Source organism: Rhincodon typus, chromosome 1, assembly GCF_021869965.1.
Source record: "Rhincodon typus isolate 14 chromosome 1, sRhiTyp1.1, whole genome shotgun sequence".
In the NCBI taxonomy this organism is placed as follows: domain Eukaryota; kingdom Metazoa; phylum Chordata; class Chondrichthyes; order Orectolobiformes; family Rhincodontidae; genus Rhincodon; species Rhincodon typus.
This window is the reverse complement of record NC_063332.1, coordinates 137,832,782-137,855,445: the sequence shown is the minus strand read 5'-3', so window position 1 is coordinate 137,855,445 and position 22,664 is coordinate 137,832,782. Positions and strand designations below refer to the sequence as shown.

Genomic DNA, 22,664 nt, shown 5'->3' with positions numbered 1-22,664 from the left:
CACCAAGTATTTAAGGACAACGGATACTCGAACAACTGTATCCGATGATGCCTATCACATAAACAACAACAGGAATATACTGCACACCCTAACACGCTCATCATGCTACCATACATCAAGAACATAGCCAATCTGACCACAAGGCTCCTACGACCATTGGGCATCAGAGTAGCACACAAACCCACGTCAACCCTACAACAACTGCTAACTCAAACCAAAGACCCCTTACCTACTATGGTCAGAACCAACTTAATATACATAATTCCATGCAAGGACTGCAGCAAACATTACATTGGACAGACAGGAAGAAAATTGGCCACAAGAGTACATGAACACCAACTAGCAACAAAAAGACACGCCCCATACTCACTCATCTCCATTCACACAGATAGGGAGAATGACCAGTTCGATTGGGACAACACCAGGATCCTAGGACAGGCCGAACAAGACTAGCACGGGAGTTCCTACAGGCCTGGTTCTCCACCAAGAAGGCCATCAACAAACACATAGAACTAGACCCTATATATACACCACTGCGAAGGAAAACCGGAAATGAGGTAATCAAATCCAATGGACCCCGGAGTTTAAATACCAGACGGGAAAAGACAACAGCGCTTCATCTGAGGCTGCACTGATGATGTTACCCAGCAAGGTAAAGAAATGTCTGAGGACTAATGAACCAGCTCGGCAAGCAAACCAACCACAAGGTCACTAGACCCGAAATGTTAACTCTGATTTCTCTTCACAGATGCTGCCAGACTTGCTGAGCTTTTCCAGCAGCTTCTATTTTTGTTCCTTCAGAATTCTGACTGGAAGGATGATTGCACTAGCTTCTGTATCAACATTTGTCCATCAACTTTCTTTTATCATATATTAATAATGGCAAACTGCTTTACTTTGTCCCATAATACTCCACTTTCAAAATATGGAAAGCCTGTTTCCTTCTAGTTAAAGGTTCTTCCACCCTGAATTTTCACCCTGGTCCAGCTTGCTGCTAACCTCTTATTTGTGTTTGCATTTATGCAAGCCTCCACTGCACTCCCTGTTATTGCTGCACCTCTGATTGCATCTTCGGAACTAGAGCTGCTGTGTAGGTGAGCCTAATGTTCTTTTGCAATGCATGACTCACAAAGATTTGCACTTCAGACAAGTTTGGCAAATGTTTCCACAGGCTGCACTCCCATAATGACATTGCATTTTCTGCCATTTTTTAGCAGTGTCAATAGTGACCTTCCTTTTACTCCAGATATCTTTTTGGAAAGCTTTGATGGGTTTTGAAGTTAATAATCAGGTCCATTATGTGCTCAGACAACTTAGTCTCTGAAAATCACACCCTTTGATCTTATCATGGCACCTATTATTAAACTGATCAGTTGATTCTTATGGTCATTGCTTTGAGACATGAATTCTAGACGGTGAATCCTAAAAGTCGTTTCTACATGAAGCGGTCCCATGGCTTTGTTGACTCTGTCAACCCTTCATTTCCAATAATGAATTTGATTTTCACCACTTGCTTAACTGGCTCTTCAATGGCTTTCAAAAGAAAATAGTTCCATCATTTGTTTAAAAATCATAAATTCAGAAAGAAAATTTATGATCTTTCAATTCATGCAGGGAATTTCGTAGTCAGCTTTGTGACATTGCATATCTTTTGCAAATGTTATTAGTAGGTAGGGGATTTATACAAGCAAGACTATAAGGTTATTCGTGATGGAGATTGAGCAATGCAATTGCTGTCTGATCACTTTTTATTCAGTTCTTCCCTGTGTTTATTTTGACCATGGTTCAAGTTTTTTGTTTTGCATGAATTTGTCTTTTAGCATGGGAATGACAGCCAAGGTTTCCTCGACAGTCCAATTTTGAACTGAATTATTGCCTACGTGGTATACTGATCTGACAAGCTCACAAATCAAGTACTCACTGTTTAGACAGTACCATAAATGCAGTGATTTTTTTTCTCCTGGGATTCTGATGTAAATGTAACTTTTGTTCTGGTCTGAGATTTTTTTTTCTTGTGGTCTTCAACTTTGCATCATTGCCTTTGTTTTTCCAAGGAAAATTATCACCATTGATCATGTGTCATATTTTTGTGTTGAGTTCCTTAACACAGAATTTCCACACTCATGCTGGATTGGTAAATAGCTAAGATTCAATTTTCCTGAAAATCTCAAACAAGTTTACTTAATAGGCAAAGTGATAATTTGGACTTGCAGAACAAGACATTGCAATGTGGTAGAAACAGAGAATGTTTAAGATGATTCCAATAGGGATGGCTTGATGATATCAAGTTCTTGGCTGTTGTTGCAGGGGTCTCACTTGTCAAAGCAACAGAGAGTATTGTATCATAATCTTGACTTGTGTATTGTTGATGCACTTGGAGGACACAAGAGGTGAGTTAGTCACTGCTCTTGTAACCAGAGTACTACTATACCTGTTCTATTCAGGTTTCTTTTCTGTACTAAAAGCCAAGATGTTAATTGATTAATTGATGGTAATTGAATTTATTGTCAAAGTGTGATAGTTAGATCTCTCTTTTTGGAAATGGACACTCTCAGCAATTTTGCGGTGCAAGTGTTCCTTGCCATTCATCAGTTTAAGCCTAACGTTGTCCAGGCAGGTCTTGCTGCACATGGACATGGTCCATTTCAGTACCTGAGAAGCTACATTTAGTCCTGCAATCGTCAGCTAACATCTCAATTTCTGACCTTACATTGGGTGGCAGATCATTGTTAAAGCCGATGAAGGTGATTGAGCCTACGCAATACCTTGAGGAATTTGGAGCAGCTTTATCCTGGAACTGAGTTGATTGATATCTAAAAACCACTGTCATCTTCCTTCGTGTTGGTTATGACTCCAATTAATGGAGAACTATCCACTAATTCCAATTTTGCCAGGATTTCTGATGACACACTTGATTTGGTCAGAAATCAGGTGACAAAGGAGCAGTGCTCTGAAAGTTTGTGATTTCACATAAACCTGTTGGACTATAACATGGTGTCATGTGACTTATGACTTTGTACACCCAGTCCAACACTGGCATCTCCACATCACACTTGGTTATATACTGCTTTGATGTCAAGAGCAATCACTTTCCTCTCAGCTGTAAAGTTTTGTCCTTTTGTCCATATTTGGACCAAGGTTGGGATGGTCTCAGGACCTGATGGCCTTGTCCAGAACTCAAACTGAATATCAGTGAGCAGGTATTACTGTGCAAGTGCACTTGATACACTGTCATTAACAACTTTCATTATTTTGCTGGTGACAGACATAGAGAGTGCAGTAATTTGTCAAATTGCATTTGTTATGCCTTTTGTGGATAATGCGCAGTTGGGCAATTTTCCACCTTGTCAGATAGATGCCAGTGTTGTGGCTGTAACAAAACAGACTGTAAGTAATAGACTGTGGGTGTGACTATGCTGGGGATGCTCCTTGAACCTAAAACCTTTGCAGTATCTTGAGAGGTAAGTGCATTTAAAATAAGGGGGGATTTGCTAACAAACATGCATTGAATAAAGTAAACAAACTCAAAGTTGATTAAATTTCTTGGTTTCAGGGGAAGTTGGTTGGCTTGATCAATGGTGGCAAGAACTGCAATCAATTACAGAGGATGTCGATAAACTTGCAAAATGGACATATTAACCCCAAGCCCCTATCCCCACAACCTTCCCATTCTTGTGGGCCTCACCTGTCCTTCCAACATGAAACCCCAACACTTATCTGGTCCTGGTCTTCAGGGTTTGAAATCTGGGGACTGTTTGTAGCCCTGCTGCTGCCATTATTAGCCATGGCACTAGTGGAACTACAGAGACTCCAGCATCTAATGACTAGGCTGGCATGACTAACTCTTGCTTTGACTTGTAGATTAAGCATCTAATTCACTTTGTAATTTTGTTTCAATATTGCTTAGCAACAAGGATTTATATTGCATTAACACTGAAAATGTCACAAAGTGCATCATAGAGGCATAGTTATACAAAAGCACAGCAAGTTGGTGAAGAAGCTATTGGCTGGAGTGACAAGAAGCTTGATAAAATAAATGGGTTTGAAGGAGAGTCATAAAAAAGAAGAGGTGGTCAGTGGCGTGTTGGTGGGAAAGATGTGATAAGGTTTAGAAATGGCATTTCTGAGGGTCAGATCTGCTCGTTGAAGCCATAACAAGTTGAGAAGGGAAGGGAGAGCAATATGGAAAATGAAGAAGGTCAGATAGGGAGGAATGAAGATCCCAAGGGAAATTGTAGGATGAGGAAGTTATGAAGATAACAAGATATAAGGCCATGAAATGCTTTAAATACAAGAGTGAGAATTTAAATTGAATATGCTAAAGGGCTAGACACAAACAAAATTCCAGAAAAAGGGAAATAACAGGTGAGTAGGACTTTTGTCGGACAGTTTACAGGCATCAAAGATTTGGAAGTGCTGAGATTTATGGAATATCTAGTAGGATGGAATAGATGAGTGTTGAGGCGACATACGAAGAAGGAGGGGGACTAGGCTAATCAGCCATTTAATAAGGTCATGGTTGATTTGATTGTAACCTAAAATCCACATTCCTGCCTACGTCTGATAACCTTTCACCCTTTTTTTAATCAAGAATCCTTCCATCTCTGCCTTAACAATCTTGAAAGACTCTGCCTCCACCGGCTTGTCAGAAAAGACTCCCAAAGACACCTGACCCCCATGAGAAAAAGCTTTGCATCATCTCTGTTTTAAATGGGTGGCATTTTTTAAACAATAAACCTTGAAATAACCCCACAGAGGCTGGTATTCTATCACCAAGTCATTCTTTCATTACACACGGAAGTTCTTAATTTCAGTACTGCCTCATTCAGAGTCAGGTACCAGAGCGACAATATCTCAGACACTCACCCTCTTTTATATGTCAGCCAGGGGTGCCTCATTGGACCAGATTAATAACCCCAATCAGTGAACTCATAACCTATGAGGTCCAGTGGACTGTCCTTACAATCACTAAAAGCCCTAGATCTAGATACTCCCAGAACAGGAAACATCCTCTCCATATCTATCCTGTTAAGACCCCTCAGGATCTTGCACATTTCTGTCAAGTCAATTCACATTCTCTAAAATCTTATAGATACAAGTCAAATCTGTCCAATATTTCTTCACAAGACAACCCACTCATTGCAGGTATTAATCTGATAAGCCTTCTCTGAACTGCCTCCAATACATCCTTAAACATTCGTCCTTAAAAAAATCTTGACCAATAGTGTGCATTGTACCTTAGATGTGGTTGCACCAGTACCCTGCATAATTGATGCATAACCTCCCTACTTTTGTAATAAATTCACTTCACAATAAATTATAACAATCTTTCCCAATATTAGCTTTTCTAATTACTTGCTGTAACAACATATTAACGTTTTTGTGAATCATGCACTATGACATCCATATAACTTTGCATCTCAGAGCTCTGTAATCTCACACCATTTAGATAATATTCTTCCTTTATTATTTTTCCTGCTAAAATGGACAATTTCATATTTTTCCATATTATATGCTGTTTGCCAAACATGTGCCCATTCATTCACTCATGGCTCACTGGATAATGCACAGTTATGTATAAATTATCACAAGTGCCTTTAATCTAGCTCCTTATTAAAGCAATCAAATGCTGAAATAATTGTGGTAAGTTTATTGTATGTAACAACCAAAATAAGGCCCCATCAAGTAAGCAAGTTAAGCCTCACCACCCAACTTTGCTGTTACCCGATTAATGGTGGAATTTAGCTGCAATTCCAACCAGTAGTGTCTGTCTTTGAATGTGTGCAGTGTTCTATCCTTGTTGCAGTATTTTTTTCTGAAGTTCTGCTACTGAAGAATTTTGGAGTTGTACTCTTTTGCGATATTCTTCCTTTCAAATTTGTGGTGTAACATTATTGACAATCCTTTAGATTCATTCATCTACCTTATTGAATATTCTTCTGGAAAAATCAAGTCTGCAGCTTGTCTTCTTATGAGAAGTAGCTTCCTTGTTCTTTGTTATATTGACATTGAATGTCTGTTTCAAGACATAACTTACCCACAGTTAACTGCTTAAATTCTTCTTCAGGGCAATTATTTGTCCTTGTGGCATAAGGTAGCCACTTATCAAGCAGTTGTTAAAACAGATTCATTTATGTAGCTTTGACTCCTTCTTGATCCCAGGCATGGCTCGTTGCTTTCACTTCCTCCATAATAGTTTGTATTTATCCCTTAACAATTTATTCCAGTCATAAGGGGACTAAAACAGTTGCTCTCTTCAAATCGAATGAGGCAATCCACAAGTCAATGGAGATTTGGAAAATTAAGACTAATGAATACATCAACCATCTCATTCGTCACTTTTTTTAAGATCCTAGGATGAAGTTCATAAGGACCAAAGGATTTGTCAGTCCACAGCTCTAACAGTTTACTCAGTACCATTTCTATGGTATTGTGATTTTCCTGAGTTCCTCCCTTCTTTCCATTTCCTGTGTTACATCATCAGATTGTGTGAATCTTCGACAACTTCAACAAGAACTCTTTCATAGCTATTATCATATACAATTGTGCTGAGCCAGAGTTGGATGTCACTAGTATACGCTCAGAAGCTAATCCTTTAGTTTTGAATTATGTCACCAAAATGCAGCATGTAGGTGAGGCAGAAGAAGGGTCCAACGATTGATCCTTGTGGAAAATAAAGGAAATGGTGCAAGAGCATGCAGAGGAACTGTAACTAGATGTTAGGTAAGTAAACAAAAATGACAGATAAATTAAGCTAGACAGAAGGCTGCCTGAAAAAGGATGGTATGATTGACTGGGACAAAGTCATTAGAGCAATATCATTCATACATCCTCTGTATAAATCAAGCCCACAGATACAAACATTACCTAAATGCTCACCTTTCAGTATACATATTCACAAGGAATGTTTTCTTTCCAACCTTTCACTAACAATAAATAATCTAAATCCTGGTATGAGGTGTATGAAAGACTGGTTATCTTATTGCAATCAGAAACATTTCAAAATGTGCTGTGTAGGTGTTTGCTCTAACTGTTTGGCTGTATTAGACTTCATTAAGAAATTGAATGACCAATTGACTTGATTTTCTCAGTGTGCTCACAGGTGGTTAGGTCGCAGTTTTTTTATGCAGTGTTGAATACTTTTGTTTTTTTTATTTTTGGTAATTGTTGCAACATTTCTTTTCAATTACAGGAAGTTTCATACAAAGAGAAACATGGAGCAGTGAGTAATTCTGAATCTACTGGTCAGATATTTGATCAAATATGAAGGCAACACTCTCAAGAAATCTATTTGTTCAAAGCATTTTATCCTGCAAAGCAGAGAAAACTAATTAGTATTGCAAAGACCTTCTCTGAGAGAGAACTGGCTAGGGACAGAATGGATGGGATAGCTTTCGTAAATTCTGGAAATTTTTCCACTTCCTTTAACGCTTCAGAGAGAAATTTTACCTTTGGCCATTATGACCAGTGTTACTCTCCAACCTCCATGATATTTGTGCTCGCACTGGTTTACAGTGCCGTCATCATCCTTGGAGTATCAGGCAATCTGCTCCTAATCACCATTGTGATGAAACAAAAAGAAATGCACAATGTAACAAACATTTTGATTGTCAACCTATCAGTCTCTGATCTGCTCATCAGTGTCATGTGCCTGCCCTTCACATTTGTCTACACTTTTATGGACCATTGGATATTTGGTGAGGCCATGTGCAAGTTAAATTCCATGATCCAATGCATCTCCATCACAGTTTCCATCTTCTCCTTGGTGCTGATTGCAATTGAGCGCCACCAATTGATTATTAACCCTCGAGGTTGGAGACCCAATAACAAGCATGCCTACCTAAGCATTGCCATCATGTGGACACTAGCACTGCTTACATCTCTGCCCTTTCCACTTTTCCACATTCTGACCGATGACCAATTCCATTATGACCTTAAATACTCAAAAGAATTTGCTGGAAAGTATTTGTGCATTGACCTGTGGCCATCGGAAAATCAAAGGCTGGTTTATACTACATGTCTCCTCGTAATGCAGTACTTTGCCCCCCTCTGCTTTATATTCATCTGCTACTTTAAAGTAAGTGAAAGAAGCATTTAGATTTTATAATGATCTGGTTAGCTTGCATAAGATCAAAGTTTTTAAACCTGGATAATTGTATTTCTGGGCTTAGTTGATATATTTCAACAGAATGTAACTTGATGCTGTTTCAAAATAATGATTAAATTTGAAAAGAGCATCTTCAATTTTTGAAGAGAGCCGAAGGTAGTTAACATGTGTACTGTCAAAAAACAGTAAGCAGTCATGAAGTGTTGGCAGTACTAATCAAGAATTCTAAGTGATTGGCTGTTTTAATGGAAGAATACATTGTTTAACCATTATTAAAGTAATTATAGTGGACATGCAAATTTGACACATTTGTGTCTGGTAATTGCACTGTTTGCATACATGTCACAATTTCATGCTAATTTCCCTTCATTGACCTCTTATGATTTTGAAACACCATCGTCATAGTGAAAGTAAGAATTTTATAAGAGACATGTAAATAATGACAACTTTGTTGCTTTTAATTCCTATTCTGAGTTTGAATCTCAATTTTGGCTAATATTTGAGTGTCCTTTTTTTGAGTTTTTGAGTTATTTGTAAAAGTCCAAGAGTACTGTCATAAAGATTCCTTCCTTCACTTGCCAATTATGCCTCTGATTCTCTTATTGAAAATGCAAGAAGTTACATGCTTAGGATGTGTTTCTTACATGAAGGAACATTCCAGGTTTGACTGAATGGACTGAAAGGCCTATTTCTGTGTTCTGTTGATGCACTTTAATTTTGATTTGATTCAACAAATCAATCAGCATCAGGGGATAGAACAGACAAATTAATGTTTAGATGTACACTTTCTTAGAAATGTTAAACATATTTTGATCCAACAAATACTAACATTTTTGCTGAGTATTTCGAAATTTCCTGTTCTTGTTTAAACATTTCCAACAATCGATTTTTTTTATACTTTTCATAAAGTTCTTAATTGGCTGGTTGAGGAAGAAGGAGTGGCAAGGTGGCTCAGGGGTTAGCATTGCTGTCTAACAATGCCAGGGATCTGGGCTCAATTTCACCTTTGGGCATTGTTTATGTGGAGTGTGTACTTTCTCCCTGTCTTGTGTGGTTTCCCCTGGATGCTTGGTTTCCTCCTGCTGTCCACAGATGTGTAGGTTAGGTGCATTGGCCATGCTGTAGTGTCTAGGGATGTGCAGGCTAGGTGGACTAGCAATGGGAAATGCGGGGTTACAGGGATTGGGTAATGCAGTTGGTCTGCTTGGGTAGTTCTTTGTCGGGTCAGTGTGGACCTGACAGGCCGAATAGCCTGCTTCCAAGCTGTATGGATTCTATGTTCGAAGACTGAGATATTCATTGATCATCTCACCTTCCCATCTGAGCAATTGGTGGCATCATGTAAATTGATTGCAAGCAGTGAGGATGTGGATATTGGAAGGGATAAGAAAAATATAAGAAAATAAAGCTAATAATTGTAACTTCATTTTTCCAATTAAACTGCTTTAAATTCTGAAAAAAGCAACATAATGATCAAATTTTGTGTAATGCAAACTTTTTTCATACAGCTAAAGGGCTGACTTAGTTATTCATAGCACAAAATAACTATGCAGTAACTTATTCAGAAGTGTTCGAAATACTCACGTTCAGTATTATAAGATTTTCTGATATGTCATAACCACTAGACTAGCATATATTATGGAAAACCTTTCAGAATCAGATCAGAATCCTCATTCTTTGAGTCAGTCTTAAACATAAGCAAATTCCTGAAATTTTCCCCACATTTCTAATAAGTGTCTCTAATAATACACAATATATTCTTATACAGTTTCCAAGGAAAAAATTTAAGAGGGAATTGTGACTTTCATAAGGTCGTAAGAAGCAAGAATAAGTTGTTCAGCAAGCTTGTTCCTCAATTTGGTAAGATCACAGCTGATCAGCCAATGGCCCTATCTCCACTTTTCTGCTTGCCACAATTATCCTTGATTTCCTTGCCAATATGTTCAATGAGCCAGCTTCCACTGCTCTTATAACAAGGATTCCAGAGACATGATGAGACAAATTTCTTCCTCATTGCTGACTTAAATGCAAGACCACTGAATTTCAAACTGTGCTTCCTAGGTCTAGGTTCTCTAATGAGAGGAAACATCCTCCCAGCATCAATCATGTCCAGACCCCTCAAAATTTTACATGCTTCAATAAGATCACCTTTCATTCTTCTAAACTCCAATGAACAGAGGGCCAACTTGCTCAATATTCCCTCGTAAGGAAACACATTCATCTCAAATTCAGCCTAGTGAATCTTCTTTGAACCGCTTCCAATGCAAGTATATTTTTTACTTAGAATCCCTACAGTGTAGAAACAGGCCATTCAGCCCAACAAGTCCACATTGACTCTCCGAAGAGCACCCCACCCAGACTCACCCCCTACCCTATCCCCCTGTATTTCCCCTGGCTAACCCAGCTAACTTGCACATCCCTGAGCACTATGGGCAATTGAGCTTGGCCAATCCACCTAACCTGAACATCTTTGGATATGGGAGGAAACTGGAGCACCCAGAGGAAAACCACACAGAAATGGGGAGAATGTGCAAACTCTATACAGACAGTTGTCCGGTGCTGGAATCAAACCTGGGTCCTTGGCACTGAGCGGAAGTAGTGCTAACCATTGAGCCACTATGCTGCTCCTTACTTCTTCCTTCAGTAAGTATACATTACTATGGAGAAAATGTCATTACTGTGGAGAAAATGTGCTATACAATTATAGAACATGTGCCAACTTTTATACTCTATCCCCTTTTACTTGTTAACATTTTGTGATTCATATACAAAGACACCCAGATTCCTCTGTATAGTAGTATCTGAAGACTCTGTTCATTCAAATAATATTCTCCATTTCAAATTTTCCTGCAAAAATGGACAGGTTCACATTTTCCCACAATAGACTCCATCTGCCAAAATGTTGCCTGCTCATTTAACCAACTTGTCAGAGTTTGTCAACCTGAAAATGATCCATTTTTCCTGACTCTTAGTTTCTTGTCAGTCAGCCAATCCTCTATTCATTCTAATATATCAGTCCCAATACCATGAGCTCTTATTTCTATCAAAGCTTATCAGGAAGCCTTGATTGGGAACCTTGAATGTCTTTTGGAGATCCAATAGACTGCATCTAATTGTTCCACTTCATTCACCAGCATGTGCTATCCCCCAAAAAAATTAATAAACTTATCAACACAATTTTCCTTTCTCAAAACCATATTGATTTTGGTTGATCGCATTCTGATTTTCTAAGTGTCCTGCTAAAAACAAAGCTGGTGTGATGCCAGGTATGTAAGCCATACATCACAAAGATTGATGAATTATTTCAAACAGCACATCTTTTAGCCGTTCACACAAGCAAGGTACTGACCATACTCAACGATCCCACACTTGCAAAGCATGCAATGTAATGTCTAACTTCAGATGTAAGTCTGCAATTGGACTACATTTGCTGGGTAATTCTGAAGATGCAAGTAATTATGCTGACAACCAATTTAGGAATTGTCAGTTTGGCTCACAGCATGATGCATTCATGTGTAATGGAAGCTACTTACATTAATACACAGGGCCCTGTTCTTTACAGACGGAAAGAACATATGCACACATTATGCAAAATGGACTTACAGCCATTCACTGGTTTATCTCTCAGGGCAATGCCCTACCCAATTAATTTGCCTGGTTTAAAATTTAATCAAAGCCTTACTGTTAACTGTCAATCAGTATTTTTGGGTGCATGCTTCATGATAATGCCTCTACTAATCAGAATCCACTTGCTAACCAATTAGTGTTCTCCTCTAATGCAATAAAACATTGGTTTTGTCCTTGAATTGATATTCTTGCAAATTGTCTAAATGGGTGCAAGGTGAAAGGCTTGACAAAATGTATTGCTTTTCAGCAATAATAACAGATTCTAGCATTTTCCCAGTGATAGATACTAGACTAGCTTAAAGTATCTTGCTTCCTGTCTCCCTACTAACTTGAGTAGTAGCATCACCTTTGCATTTTGCATTGTGGGAAGATAACAATTAAAGCAGTATTACTGCAGCCAATCTCCTGCCCTGGATTCAGGGCACCAGGCTCAGTCGTCTTTCAACCTTTAGCTCCATTAGCATTCTCAGTATTTCCAGTTGTAAGTGCTTCCTGCTCATTTCCCCCTGCTTTCTGCTCTTCTTTGAATGCTTTATGCATTGTCACATGTAAAGACAGATGCAAAAATGTCTGCGATTTCCGGGTCACCAGTTTCACCCTCCAAGAGAGCATCACTTATTATTGCAACCCTTTTTATATACTTGTAGAAATATCAATTGTTTCTTTGTATTTCATGCCAGTTTTCTCTCACATTCAATATTCCCCTTTTTCATTTCCTCAAAAATAGCGATAAAATGTTGGATTGCAGCATTGTATTAGATCTACAGAGAACACTTGGTCAGTTTTCACCTGTTGGAAATTATACCAGCCTGGAAATTGTTGAATAACGTGTTTCACATATGTTGTCATCTTATTTATTTCTCTATTCTTTTAACATTTGTTAATTTATTTAAAATAAACAAGTTAATATTTCTTGTAAAACAGCAGAGACTGGAATACCATACAAACCAAGTGTCTATCATGAAAAATAAATATTCACAGTAATTCCAGGCTTTTTCCATAGAGCAGCCATTGCACACAGTAAATGATAAACCTTTCTTATTTGTACCCCAAGCATGGATCTCCACACACTGGGACTTTCGAGTCAGGAAACAAATCAGATGTTGCCTAAATTACTGGTTTCTATGTCATGCAACATACAAGCTTCTGGATCAGGAGCATGAAATGATGTGAATTCTACCCTTCATTTCCTATCCCTGTAGGAAATTTTCAGGGTATTAAAGATCTCTAGTTAAAAGTGCAAACCATATACTGTAAATAACAGTAAAAATGATTTAGCTACTCAATCATTGATATTCAATTCATAACATATTTTAAGTTGAAAGCCACCTTTTTACATGTTAAAAAACATGCTTTTTTAAATTACAAAATCCTGGAAATTACATTATGAATCATGTTATTTCACACGTTTAGCCTGTATAAGTGCAAATTCCTTTTGAGGAGCTATCTATGTTAATCAGTTTTCTTACCTGCTCCCAATGTTTCTTTAACTTTCTTTTATCTGCCATATAATTTAATCCTGTAACATTGCAGTGAATGAGCAAGAAAAACTCACGTGACTTGAATTGGTTTGTTCACTCTAACAGACATTTGTTGTGACTTTTGAAATTGAATTTCTAATAAAATTGATTACAGTTCCTGCCAACTCTCTTGATTTGGTGTGACACCAAGAAGGAAAATAGAAAAATAAACTTTTGGCTTACACAGCGAGAAACTCTTGCTCCTGCTATCAGTAATGTATAAATACCATGGAGAACTGAGTGCCAGAATTTTAGTAAATTTCGTACATTCTGATTTTACAATATACAAAATTGTCATTTTGAAAATTACAACATTTTTCTTCTTATAAATTTCTCTGTAGTATTTTGACCTGATATTATTTACTGGAAGTTATGTAATTAAAAACAGACTTTTGTTTGCAAATATTTCAGAAGCATAGGTAAAAAAAAATCCTTTAGGTGTTAATGGAAGTAATAAAAACATCACTTAGTTCCTTCTAAGTAATGTGCATCTTGAGGATCAGTTGAAACTCAGAGCTCCATCTCAAGAGTTACTGTTGTCTTTATTTTGTTCTCTCTCGTTTCTATGAACAATTTAAGTGTGGAAAGTAATTTAGTTAGTGATCCAAATCAGTTCTGCACAATGCTCATAATGAACTTTCAAGAATAAATGAGAGGTATAAAACCATTGATAGAAAAATTCAACTATCAGCAGTTTCCACTAAACAACAAATGGCATGATGTGCACATAGTCATTGAACTGGACTCAGATTGAAACTAGATCATAGAACATATGAAGTAGGAGCAGATGTAGGTCATTTGACCTATCATGCAGGCCGATCTTCCATTCAATGACTTAGAATCTCTACAGTGTGGAAGCAGGCCATCCAGTCCATCATTTCCACACTGACCCTCCAAAGAGCATACCAGGCCCAGCCCCTACCCTATCCCTGTAACCCTGCACCTACAATGGCCAATCCACCTAACGTACATATCTTTGGACTGTGGGAGGAAACCCACACAGACACAGAGAGATTGTGCTAACTCCACACACAGTCGCCTGAGGCTGGAATCAAACCTGGGCCCCTGATATCATGAGGCAGCAGTGCTTACTGAACCACCATGCCACCTGTCTGATCTGATAATCCTGAACTCCACTTTCCTCCCTTATCACATACCCTTCATTCCCTAAATGATTAAAAATCTGTCTCTCTCAGTCTTGAATATACTTAAAGACCCAACCTCAATTTCAACTGTGGTCCTGCAAATTTCATTTGGACACTGCTTTGCATATGCAGTATGTGATGCCTATTCCATGTTTATATCCTGTACCTGCCAGTTGTTGCTTCCAATTTGTAAGGTGCCAGCATTCCAGGAATGATCAGATATAAGATCTTGCAGTCTGAACTGTATTTGTCTAACCTCAAATGTTTCACTCAAAGTCTAGATGTTGATGCTATGTATCTGAATTTTCAAAAGGTGTTGGATAAATTACCACATTATAGATTTGTTGGCAAAATGAAAACTGATGGCAGTAATAGATAGTGCAACATGAATACAAAATTGTTGTGGAGCAGAAAGAAGAGAGTCATGAGAATTTTTTTTAGACAGGAGGAAAATATGTAATAATATCTCCTGGGGATCTGTATTAGGCCCACTACTCCTTTTTACACATCATACTGTTGAATTCCCTTTTAGGAGATTCCTTTGCACTTGATACAAACGCAATACGCCAACTTCTGTGAAAAGCCACAGTTTATTTAAGCAAGTACAAGCTTTGGAGGATCACTTAACAGTCTTCGCAAGACTTGCGGAGCCGTGTCAAGCGATGGTCTCTGTAAGGGAACCATCCTCCCTTTATATGGGTTTTTACAGCACAGTCAGACATGCATACAAGATACAATTTTTTCTCCCCCATAATCACGTAACTTAATCATCTAACAGTAAAAGGTCAGCTGCCCAAAAACAATGTGTAAGACGAGGTAGTTCCTTATCCTTTTAGCATTTACAGAGAGCAGAGTATAATTAGATTATCACCTTTTGTCTGCGAGATCTTTTTAGCCTTAGTTCAACATTTACAGAGAGCAGAGTATAATTAGATTACCCCATTTTGTCTGCAAGACAGGGGCGCCCACGAAGCACCTAATTTCTTATATGTCAGCAGAACAGATATTAACCCTTTAACATTTCAATACTGATTGGGCCTAGAATTATACACAACATAATCGCAAAGTTTGTAGATATAAAATTGTGAGAACTGATACACATTGAGTAAGATAGTTGCAGATTTCAGGAGTTCAGGAGGACAAAGACAAATTAGTCAAATGGGCAGAACATGCCAGAGGAATACTAGTGCAAAGTAGTGTGATGTGATTTATTTTGAAATGAACAATGAAGATTGAAGATACGTACTAAATGGTACAGTTTTAAAGGACTGCAAGATCAGTGAGACCTAGATTTACATATAGAAATCTTTGGAATTGACAGTTGAGGTTTATACGGCAATTTTGAAAACTGGGAATCTTGGTTTTATAAACAGATGCACAGACAATGAAAGTAATAAAATGAGGTTGTTGACTTCCTCGCTGAATTGGCTTGTTCTCGTTTAGACGTTTTGCCACTATGCTAGGTAACATCATCATTGAGGCCTCCAATGAAGTGATGTTTTTCTGAAAAAGGGTCTAGGCCCGAAACGTCAGTCTTCCTGCTCCTCTGATGCTGCTTGGCCTGCTGTGTTCATCCAGCTCTACACCTTGTTATCTCTGGAATTTATACTGTCTGGTTTTGATCTGTATTGGTTTGTATATGGGCACATGTTCCACATGTTCGTTGATTGCATTACGGGTGGAGAACCATGCCTCTAGGAATTCCAGTGCGTGTCAATGTTTGGCTCGGGTTACTATGGTTACCTTGTCCCAGTTAAACTGATGGCCTTCATTGTCTGAGTGTGCTGATATTAAGGAAAGTTCATCGTGCTGTTTTGCTGCTAGCTGATGTTCTAATGGCAAGTTTCCTTCCCATTTGTACGATGTAATGTTTATGGCAGTGGTTCCATGGTATTTTGTAAACCACATTGGATCTGCATGTAATGGGAATGGCGTCTTTAATCCTTGTGAGTATTTATCGTAGAGTGGCTGTGGGCTTACATGCTACTATGATTCCTAGTGGTCTTAGGAGTCTTGTTGTAAGTTTTGATATATTCTTGATGTAGGGCAGTGTGGCCAGTTTGTTAGGGTGTACTGTGACCTCCTATTGTAATCTGTTTAGTAGGAACCTGTGGATGAAGTTGCGGGGATGTCCATTCATTGCAGACATTTTGTATACGTGCTCTTCCTCTTCCCTGCATAGTTCCAGAGTGTTGTAGTGTGTCATGGCCAGTTAAAAAGTGTCCTAATGCAGCTTTGCTTGTGGACGTTGGGGTGGTTGCTGTAGAAGTTGAGGATTTGATCAGTGTGGGTTGGGTTGCTTTTCTGTATGCTGAGGTTTGGAACTCCCCATTGGTCATATGCTCAACTCTAACATCCAGAAACGAAAGTTGATTGTTATTTTCTTCTTCCCTTGCAAACACGTTGTTGATAAGGTGGTGGGTCTCTTCTAATTTGTTACGTTTAATAATGACAAATGTGTTGTCCATGTACCTGATCCCAGTTTAGGTTGAATTCAAGGGAGGGTGCTGCATTCTAGTCTTTGCGTGACTGCTTCTGGAATGAGTCCGGAGATGGGTGACCCCATTGGTGTACCGTTGATCTGTTTGTATACTTGACCATTGAAGATGAAGTGTGTGGTGAGGCACAGGTCTAGTAGTTTAAGAATGTTGTCATTGCTGATGGAGCTGCTGGTCTACGTTACTGCTTCCTCCAGTAATGTGGCCACTGTTTCTTTGGCCAGTGGGATGTTGATTGATGCGAATAAAGCTGTGATGTCAAAGGATACCATAATCTTGTCATAGCTCATTTTTATGTTCTTGAGGGTATTGAGGAATTCTTGGGTTGAGTTGATGGAATGGGGTGATCTGTCCACTAGGTGTTTCAATCTCTGTTGTAGGTCCATGGCCAGTTTTTGTGAAGGTGTACCTGATGGAGAAACAATGGGTCTGAGGGGGATGTCTGGTTTGTGTACTTTAGGAAGTCCATAGAAGTGGGGGGCGTTCATGCCTTCTGCTTTCATTCTCATGTAGTCCACCTTGGTTATCTGTCCTGCATCCTTCAGTCTCTTCAACACCGTAGCTAGGTAATAGAATCACCCAGAAAAGCACTAGATAAACTCAACAAAGACAAGAACATTATAATCCTACCAGCAGACAAATGGTGCATGATTCGGGTATGATACAAAAAATTGGTAGGATGGTAAATAATGAGGAGGATAGCCTTGGTTACAGGAGGATATTGACAGCCCAGTCAGATGATTAGTGGCAAATGGAATGCAATTTGGATAAATACGAGGTGGTGCACTTGGACAGGACAAACAAGGCAAGGGAATATATGATGAATGGTAGGATCCTGGGAAGCACCGAGGATCAGGGGAATGTTGGTGTGCATGTCCACTGGTCCCTGAAGATGTCAGAACAGGTAGATAAAGTGGTTATGAAGGCAAAAGGTGTAAATGCCTTTATTAGCCGAAGCATAGAGTTTAAGGTCAGGGAGGTTATGCTGGAACTGTATATAAGATTAGTTGGGCCACAGCCACAGCAGTGTGTGCAGTTCTGGAATCCATGTTATTGGAGGGATGTGATAGCACTGGAGAGGGTGAGAGGACATTTGCCAGGATATTGCCTGGGCTGGAGAGTTTCAGTTATGAAAAGAGATTGGACAGATTGGTGTCATTTTCCTTATAGCAGAGAAGATTGAGAGGGTATATGATTGAGATGTATAAAGTTATGAGAGGCAAAGGAGAACTTATCTAGGAAGAGACTTTTCCCCTTGATGAAGGGATCAATAACTGGGGTCATAGATTTAAGGTAAGGGGCAAAAGGTTTATAGGAGATGTGAAGAAAAACGTTTGAACCAAAAAGTGGTGGGAATCTGCAATTCACTGCCTGCTAGGGTATTCGAGGTACAAAACCTCATAATATCTAAAAAAATTTTGATGTGCATTTCTGATGACAAGGCAAACATTGCTATGGGCCAAGTTCTGGAAAATGGAATTAGAATAGTTAGGTAGTTGTTTTGACTGGCATGTACATGATGGACTGAAGGGTCATTTTTTATGTGCTGTAGACATCTATGACTAAATAGATAAAGTAGCTAATATGGAATGCATCAAATACTAGCCAGTTTTAAATTATGCATTTCATTATTTTCCAAGACATTTTATAAACAATGAGCATGGTTATTTTTCACTCCATTTTCACCTCTCACTATTATTCAGATGAAGTGTAAGGCTTTCAATGAAGAGCAATGGTTTATTGGAATAAATATAAACATTAAGGAAGTTAGACTATAAACAGTAGCAATATCATTGTTCTTCATTGCAGATGTGAGTTATCTCCCAATTTTCAATTCTTCAAGTATTATGAAATCAGAAAGAACAAAATGACCACCTCGCTGTGTAACAAATTATTAAATAAACTATTTCTGTCAGACTGCAGTTCAATTCCACACTATATATCTTCATGTGTTGTACTGATTGAAATTGGAAGCAATTATAGAGCTACAGCTTTGATTTCTTTTTCAGCTTTAGCATGTGTTATTCACATCTATCACCTCTTTCCTTTACAGTTATGAAGCAAAATTCTATATTGTTTGATGATTGAAAAACTGTAGCCCCAATTTTCATTCTTGTGTTGAATATACAGAGATGGGAGAATTACAGACCCTGTGGATTCATACTTTAAAAGTCCTGTGCTTGTTTATTTTCGTGAGGGGAATGGGGGATGCTGTTAGATTGGAAGTCAGGGTGGGTGACCCATGGAGACCCATGGAGAACGTCTGGTGCATAGCTGGGATGGACAGAAAACCTTCCTTGGGGTTCTAGTAATGTGCCCAAAGTCTAAAGTTAAAGATTAATAAACAAGCCATTCCTCTAGACCTCACCCTTAACTGCCTCACAATCTACACACCCACATTTTCCCCCAAACCCACCATTCCAACCTGTGTCATTGAGCCCATCCCCATGACTGCCACATCCATTGTGATTTTGGTCACTTCCACCTTTTTCACCATGATAAAAAAAAGCTCCCTGTCCCAACAATAATCTGGGTCTCTGTCTCTCAGAAACTTACAGCAGGCTTTAAGTAAGGAAAACAGGATATTTTGAGTAGAACAAACAAGGGATCATATTTTCTAAAACCCAATGTGAAAACTGCATCGTTAAGTACACTTAAATTTATGGTAGTGAATTATATGGGAGATTTTGGGGTACAGCAAAGTAATTGAGAGCTGACTGTTGAGGTAATAGAATGCTTCCAAACCACTGAATCACTTGACAATTGGTTATTGTTCTCCAGGTTAGTGGCATTGAAGAGGGAGGAGAAGAGCAAAATTGAGACTAATGAGGAACAAAGAAGGAAACATACAAAGTACTAGCTACGAAAGCAAAAGGGGACTAGGCGTCGCTGTGAGATAACACAATCCTGAAACTAATTTCAACTTCAACAGTCAAGTACTATAACCGTCTTCAAAGTTTGTTTAGAAATTGTACTTGCATTACGTTTTGTGACCAACTCTTGGTGTACCTGCCTATCTAATGCTGACGAAGTTTTTGAAATAAGATAAATGTCATTACCCACTTCTAATGTCCCTCAGCATAAAATGAGAGAACTGAGAGAAAGCAATACGTTCGACTGACTATCCCTGTGTAGTTTTGAATACAATTTATATTTTAAAATACATGGGGCAGCAAATGTGAGATGCTTCTAAGGTAGTGTAGTAATCTGATCAAGCTGTTTAATTTATGTAGTAAACATACTCAATTTAAGTTGTTTTTAACTGTCACCAGATTCTGGATTGCAGGCTTGAAATTTTCCAAGGCACTTATAAATAGTATTTTTAAAAAAATGATTGCCCAGGGTGTTGTTCAATAATTTACTCGAGTCTTACCTCTCGGATGTGATTTGTTGTGATCTGATTGGTTAGAGATCTGAGATATGATTTGGTTGAAGAACAGCAGTGTTTTGTATTGTACTCTGACTGGTTGTATTGTTAGGCTTGGCCTAAATGTCCAATATTACACTTGTTGGGACATAGATATTGTAAATTTCTTGATCCGGTTTTACCCTGTCAAGGATTTATTTTACGCTTGATGTCTATGATCTGTTTCATTGTTAGAAGTTGATGACCACACAGATATTAGACAAAGACTTTTATATAACCCATTTCTTTTAAATCATTGCTAACACCTCAGCTAAAAATAAAGATGCATTTTTTATAGAAGCATATTAAACATTTGATGGTTGCTATTTAATGATTGTTCATTTTATAATTTCATTGCCTGAAAAAAGTACAATTATGATGACAAGTTCTTGTCTTTTTTTACTCTCTGTTATTTCATCTCCTGTACATTTCCTGCATTGCTTTATCTCCTTGGCAGATATGTCTCTATTAGCATTAGGTGTCCTTTGACACCTTCCCCTTAGCCATTCTTCATTTGTTAGCATAAATACTGACTCCACCTTGACTGTTGAAACACAAGGCCATCACAACAGATTCAGATTCTGACTTCATCTGACCAAAGACTCTCAGTAAGTTGGTGACAGTTAAAAATAATTTGAATTGTATCTGTTTACTATACAAATTAAACAGCTTGATCAGATTACTACACTGTCTCAGAAGCATTTCACATTTGCTGCCCTATGTATTTTAAAATATAAATTGTATTCAAAAGTACACAGGGATAGTTAATTGAATTTACTGAAATGGAATCAGGAGTGGGACAACCCGAATGATGTTTCCTTCCATAAGCCCAGAGTGCAGAAACTCAGTTGTTGCGCATTGTAGCACTCCTGCTGCCACTGTGTTAACTCAAGCAGAGAGTGGTATGGCGTGGCCATACCAATCTTTATGGCTTAGTTTATAGTCCATTTGCCAGCTGACCAGGGAGTCATTTCATGACTATAAGTTATTACAGAGTCATAGCCAATCTCTAGGAGAGAATGCTGGCTGCAATAAATGAGTGTGAACTGAATGATTAACTATAAACTCAATTTTCTTTTATTCAAAAGATATATGTGCGCCTAAGGAGGAGAAACAACATGATGGAGAAGATGAGAGAGAACAAATACAGGGCAGATGAATACAGGAGAATCAACATTATGCTTATTTCCATTGTGGTAGCATTTGCAGTCTGCTGGCTGCCCCTCAATATCTTCAATGCTGTTTTTGATTGGAACTATGAGGCTATCAATAATTGCCATCACAATCTAGTTTTCTCCGTATGTCATCTGACAGCCATGCTATCAACCTGCACAAACCCCATCTTCTATGGATTCCTCAATAAAAATTTTCAGAGGGACTTGCGTTCAATTCTCCATTACTGCAAATGCAGCTCTAGAGAAGAGGACTATGAGGCTATTGCCATGTCAACCGTGCAGACGGAAATTTCCAAGAGTTCTCTGAAACAAGCAACACAAATTGCTTGAGATGAAATGATTCCAAAATCTTGCTTCTGCAGAATAAACAGCAACTGTTCCATGTGGCCTCAGCAACCAAATATTAGTAAGGATGATTCATTGGAGAAAAATCACATTTACAAATTATTGGTTTAAGGACTATGAAATTTTCAAAATTTTAGACCTTTTCAGTAAGTGATTCATTCTAACTTTATTTTTGGTTTATATTCTATTGTGAGTAAAACCATCCTTCCTATGTTCGCAACTGCATGAAAGAAAACCTAGAATGCAGAAATTACATTATATACAACTTTTAACTCTTTATTTGCTTTTGGAATAAGGAAGTCTTGGGCAAGGTGGCATTCTACTGCCCAAGCCTAGTTTCCCTCCAGTAATCTTAGTTAAATGATATTTACAGGTATTTTATTTTCAAAGTGATTAGTATCACATAAAAGCTGTTTACAGACATATTTATTTCATCAAAGTTGTCAGAGGAAGGAAATAAAGGAGAAGGTAATTCATGCTATTCCCCATGTGCCTCCAGCAGTAGAGGATATAAATAGCATTAGCTTTTTGAGCAGACAGTAGTCTATGTTAGAAGGAAATCTAAAGCATTTTATTGAGGAAGCATTTCATTTTATAAATAACATGTTTTTCTTTTGCCGAATTCATTACTATTACAGACAAAGCAGCATTTGTAGATTGTTCCAACATGTTTTACAAGTTTTGTGTGACAAACATATTCTCTTTGTCAGTAAGTTGTGCAATTCGGTTGCCAGTATTGTAATATTGCTGTAGATGTAATGCATGACAATGCGTGGAAAGAAATACCATAATTAGCCAATATTTCTCATAAGGAGCTATTTTCTAAGACACAAATCTACCA

At 38.2% G+C, this 22,664-nt stretch overlaps 1 protein-coding gene across 1 annotated transcript; it reads left to right on the top strand.

Moving 5' to 3' along the window:
- The first annotated feature begins 6,647 nt into the window (after nucleotides 1–6,647).
- npy1r (neuropeptide Y receptor Y1) lies at nucleotides 6,648–21,898 on the top strand. Its single transcript, XM_048620256.1, has 3 exons — nucleotides 6,648–6,723; nucleotides 7,193–8,077; nucleotides 21,392–21,898. Exons 2-3 carry the CDS (start codon nucleotides 7,379–7,381, stop codon nucleotides 21,806–21,808), a joined length of 1,116 nt encoding a protein of 371 aa, XP_048476213.1. The 5' UTR covers nucleotides 6,648–6,723; nucleotides 7,193–7,378; the 3' UTR covers nucleotides 21,809–21,898.
- Nucleotides 21,899–22,664: the final 766 nt, after the last annotated feature.

Bases quoted from the DNA above. Each gene is read 5' to 3' on its own strand.
- npy1r (XM_048620256.1), top strand. From the start codon at position 7,379: ATGGATGGGATAGCTTTCGTAAATTCTGGAAATTTTTCCACTTCCTTT. The intron at 8,078-21,391 runs GTAAGTGAAAGA...TTTATTCAAAAG, and splicing joins TATTCATCTGCTACTTTAAA to ATATATGTGCGCCTAAGGAG.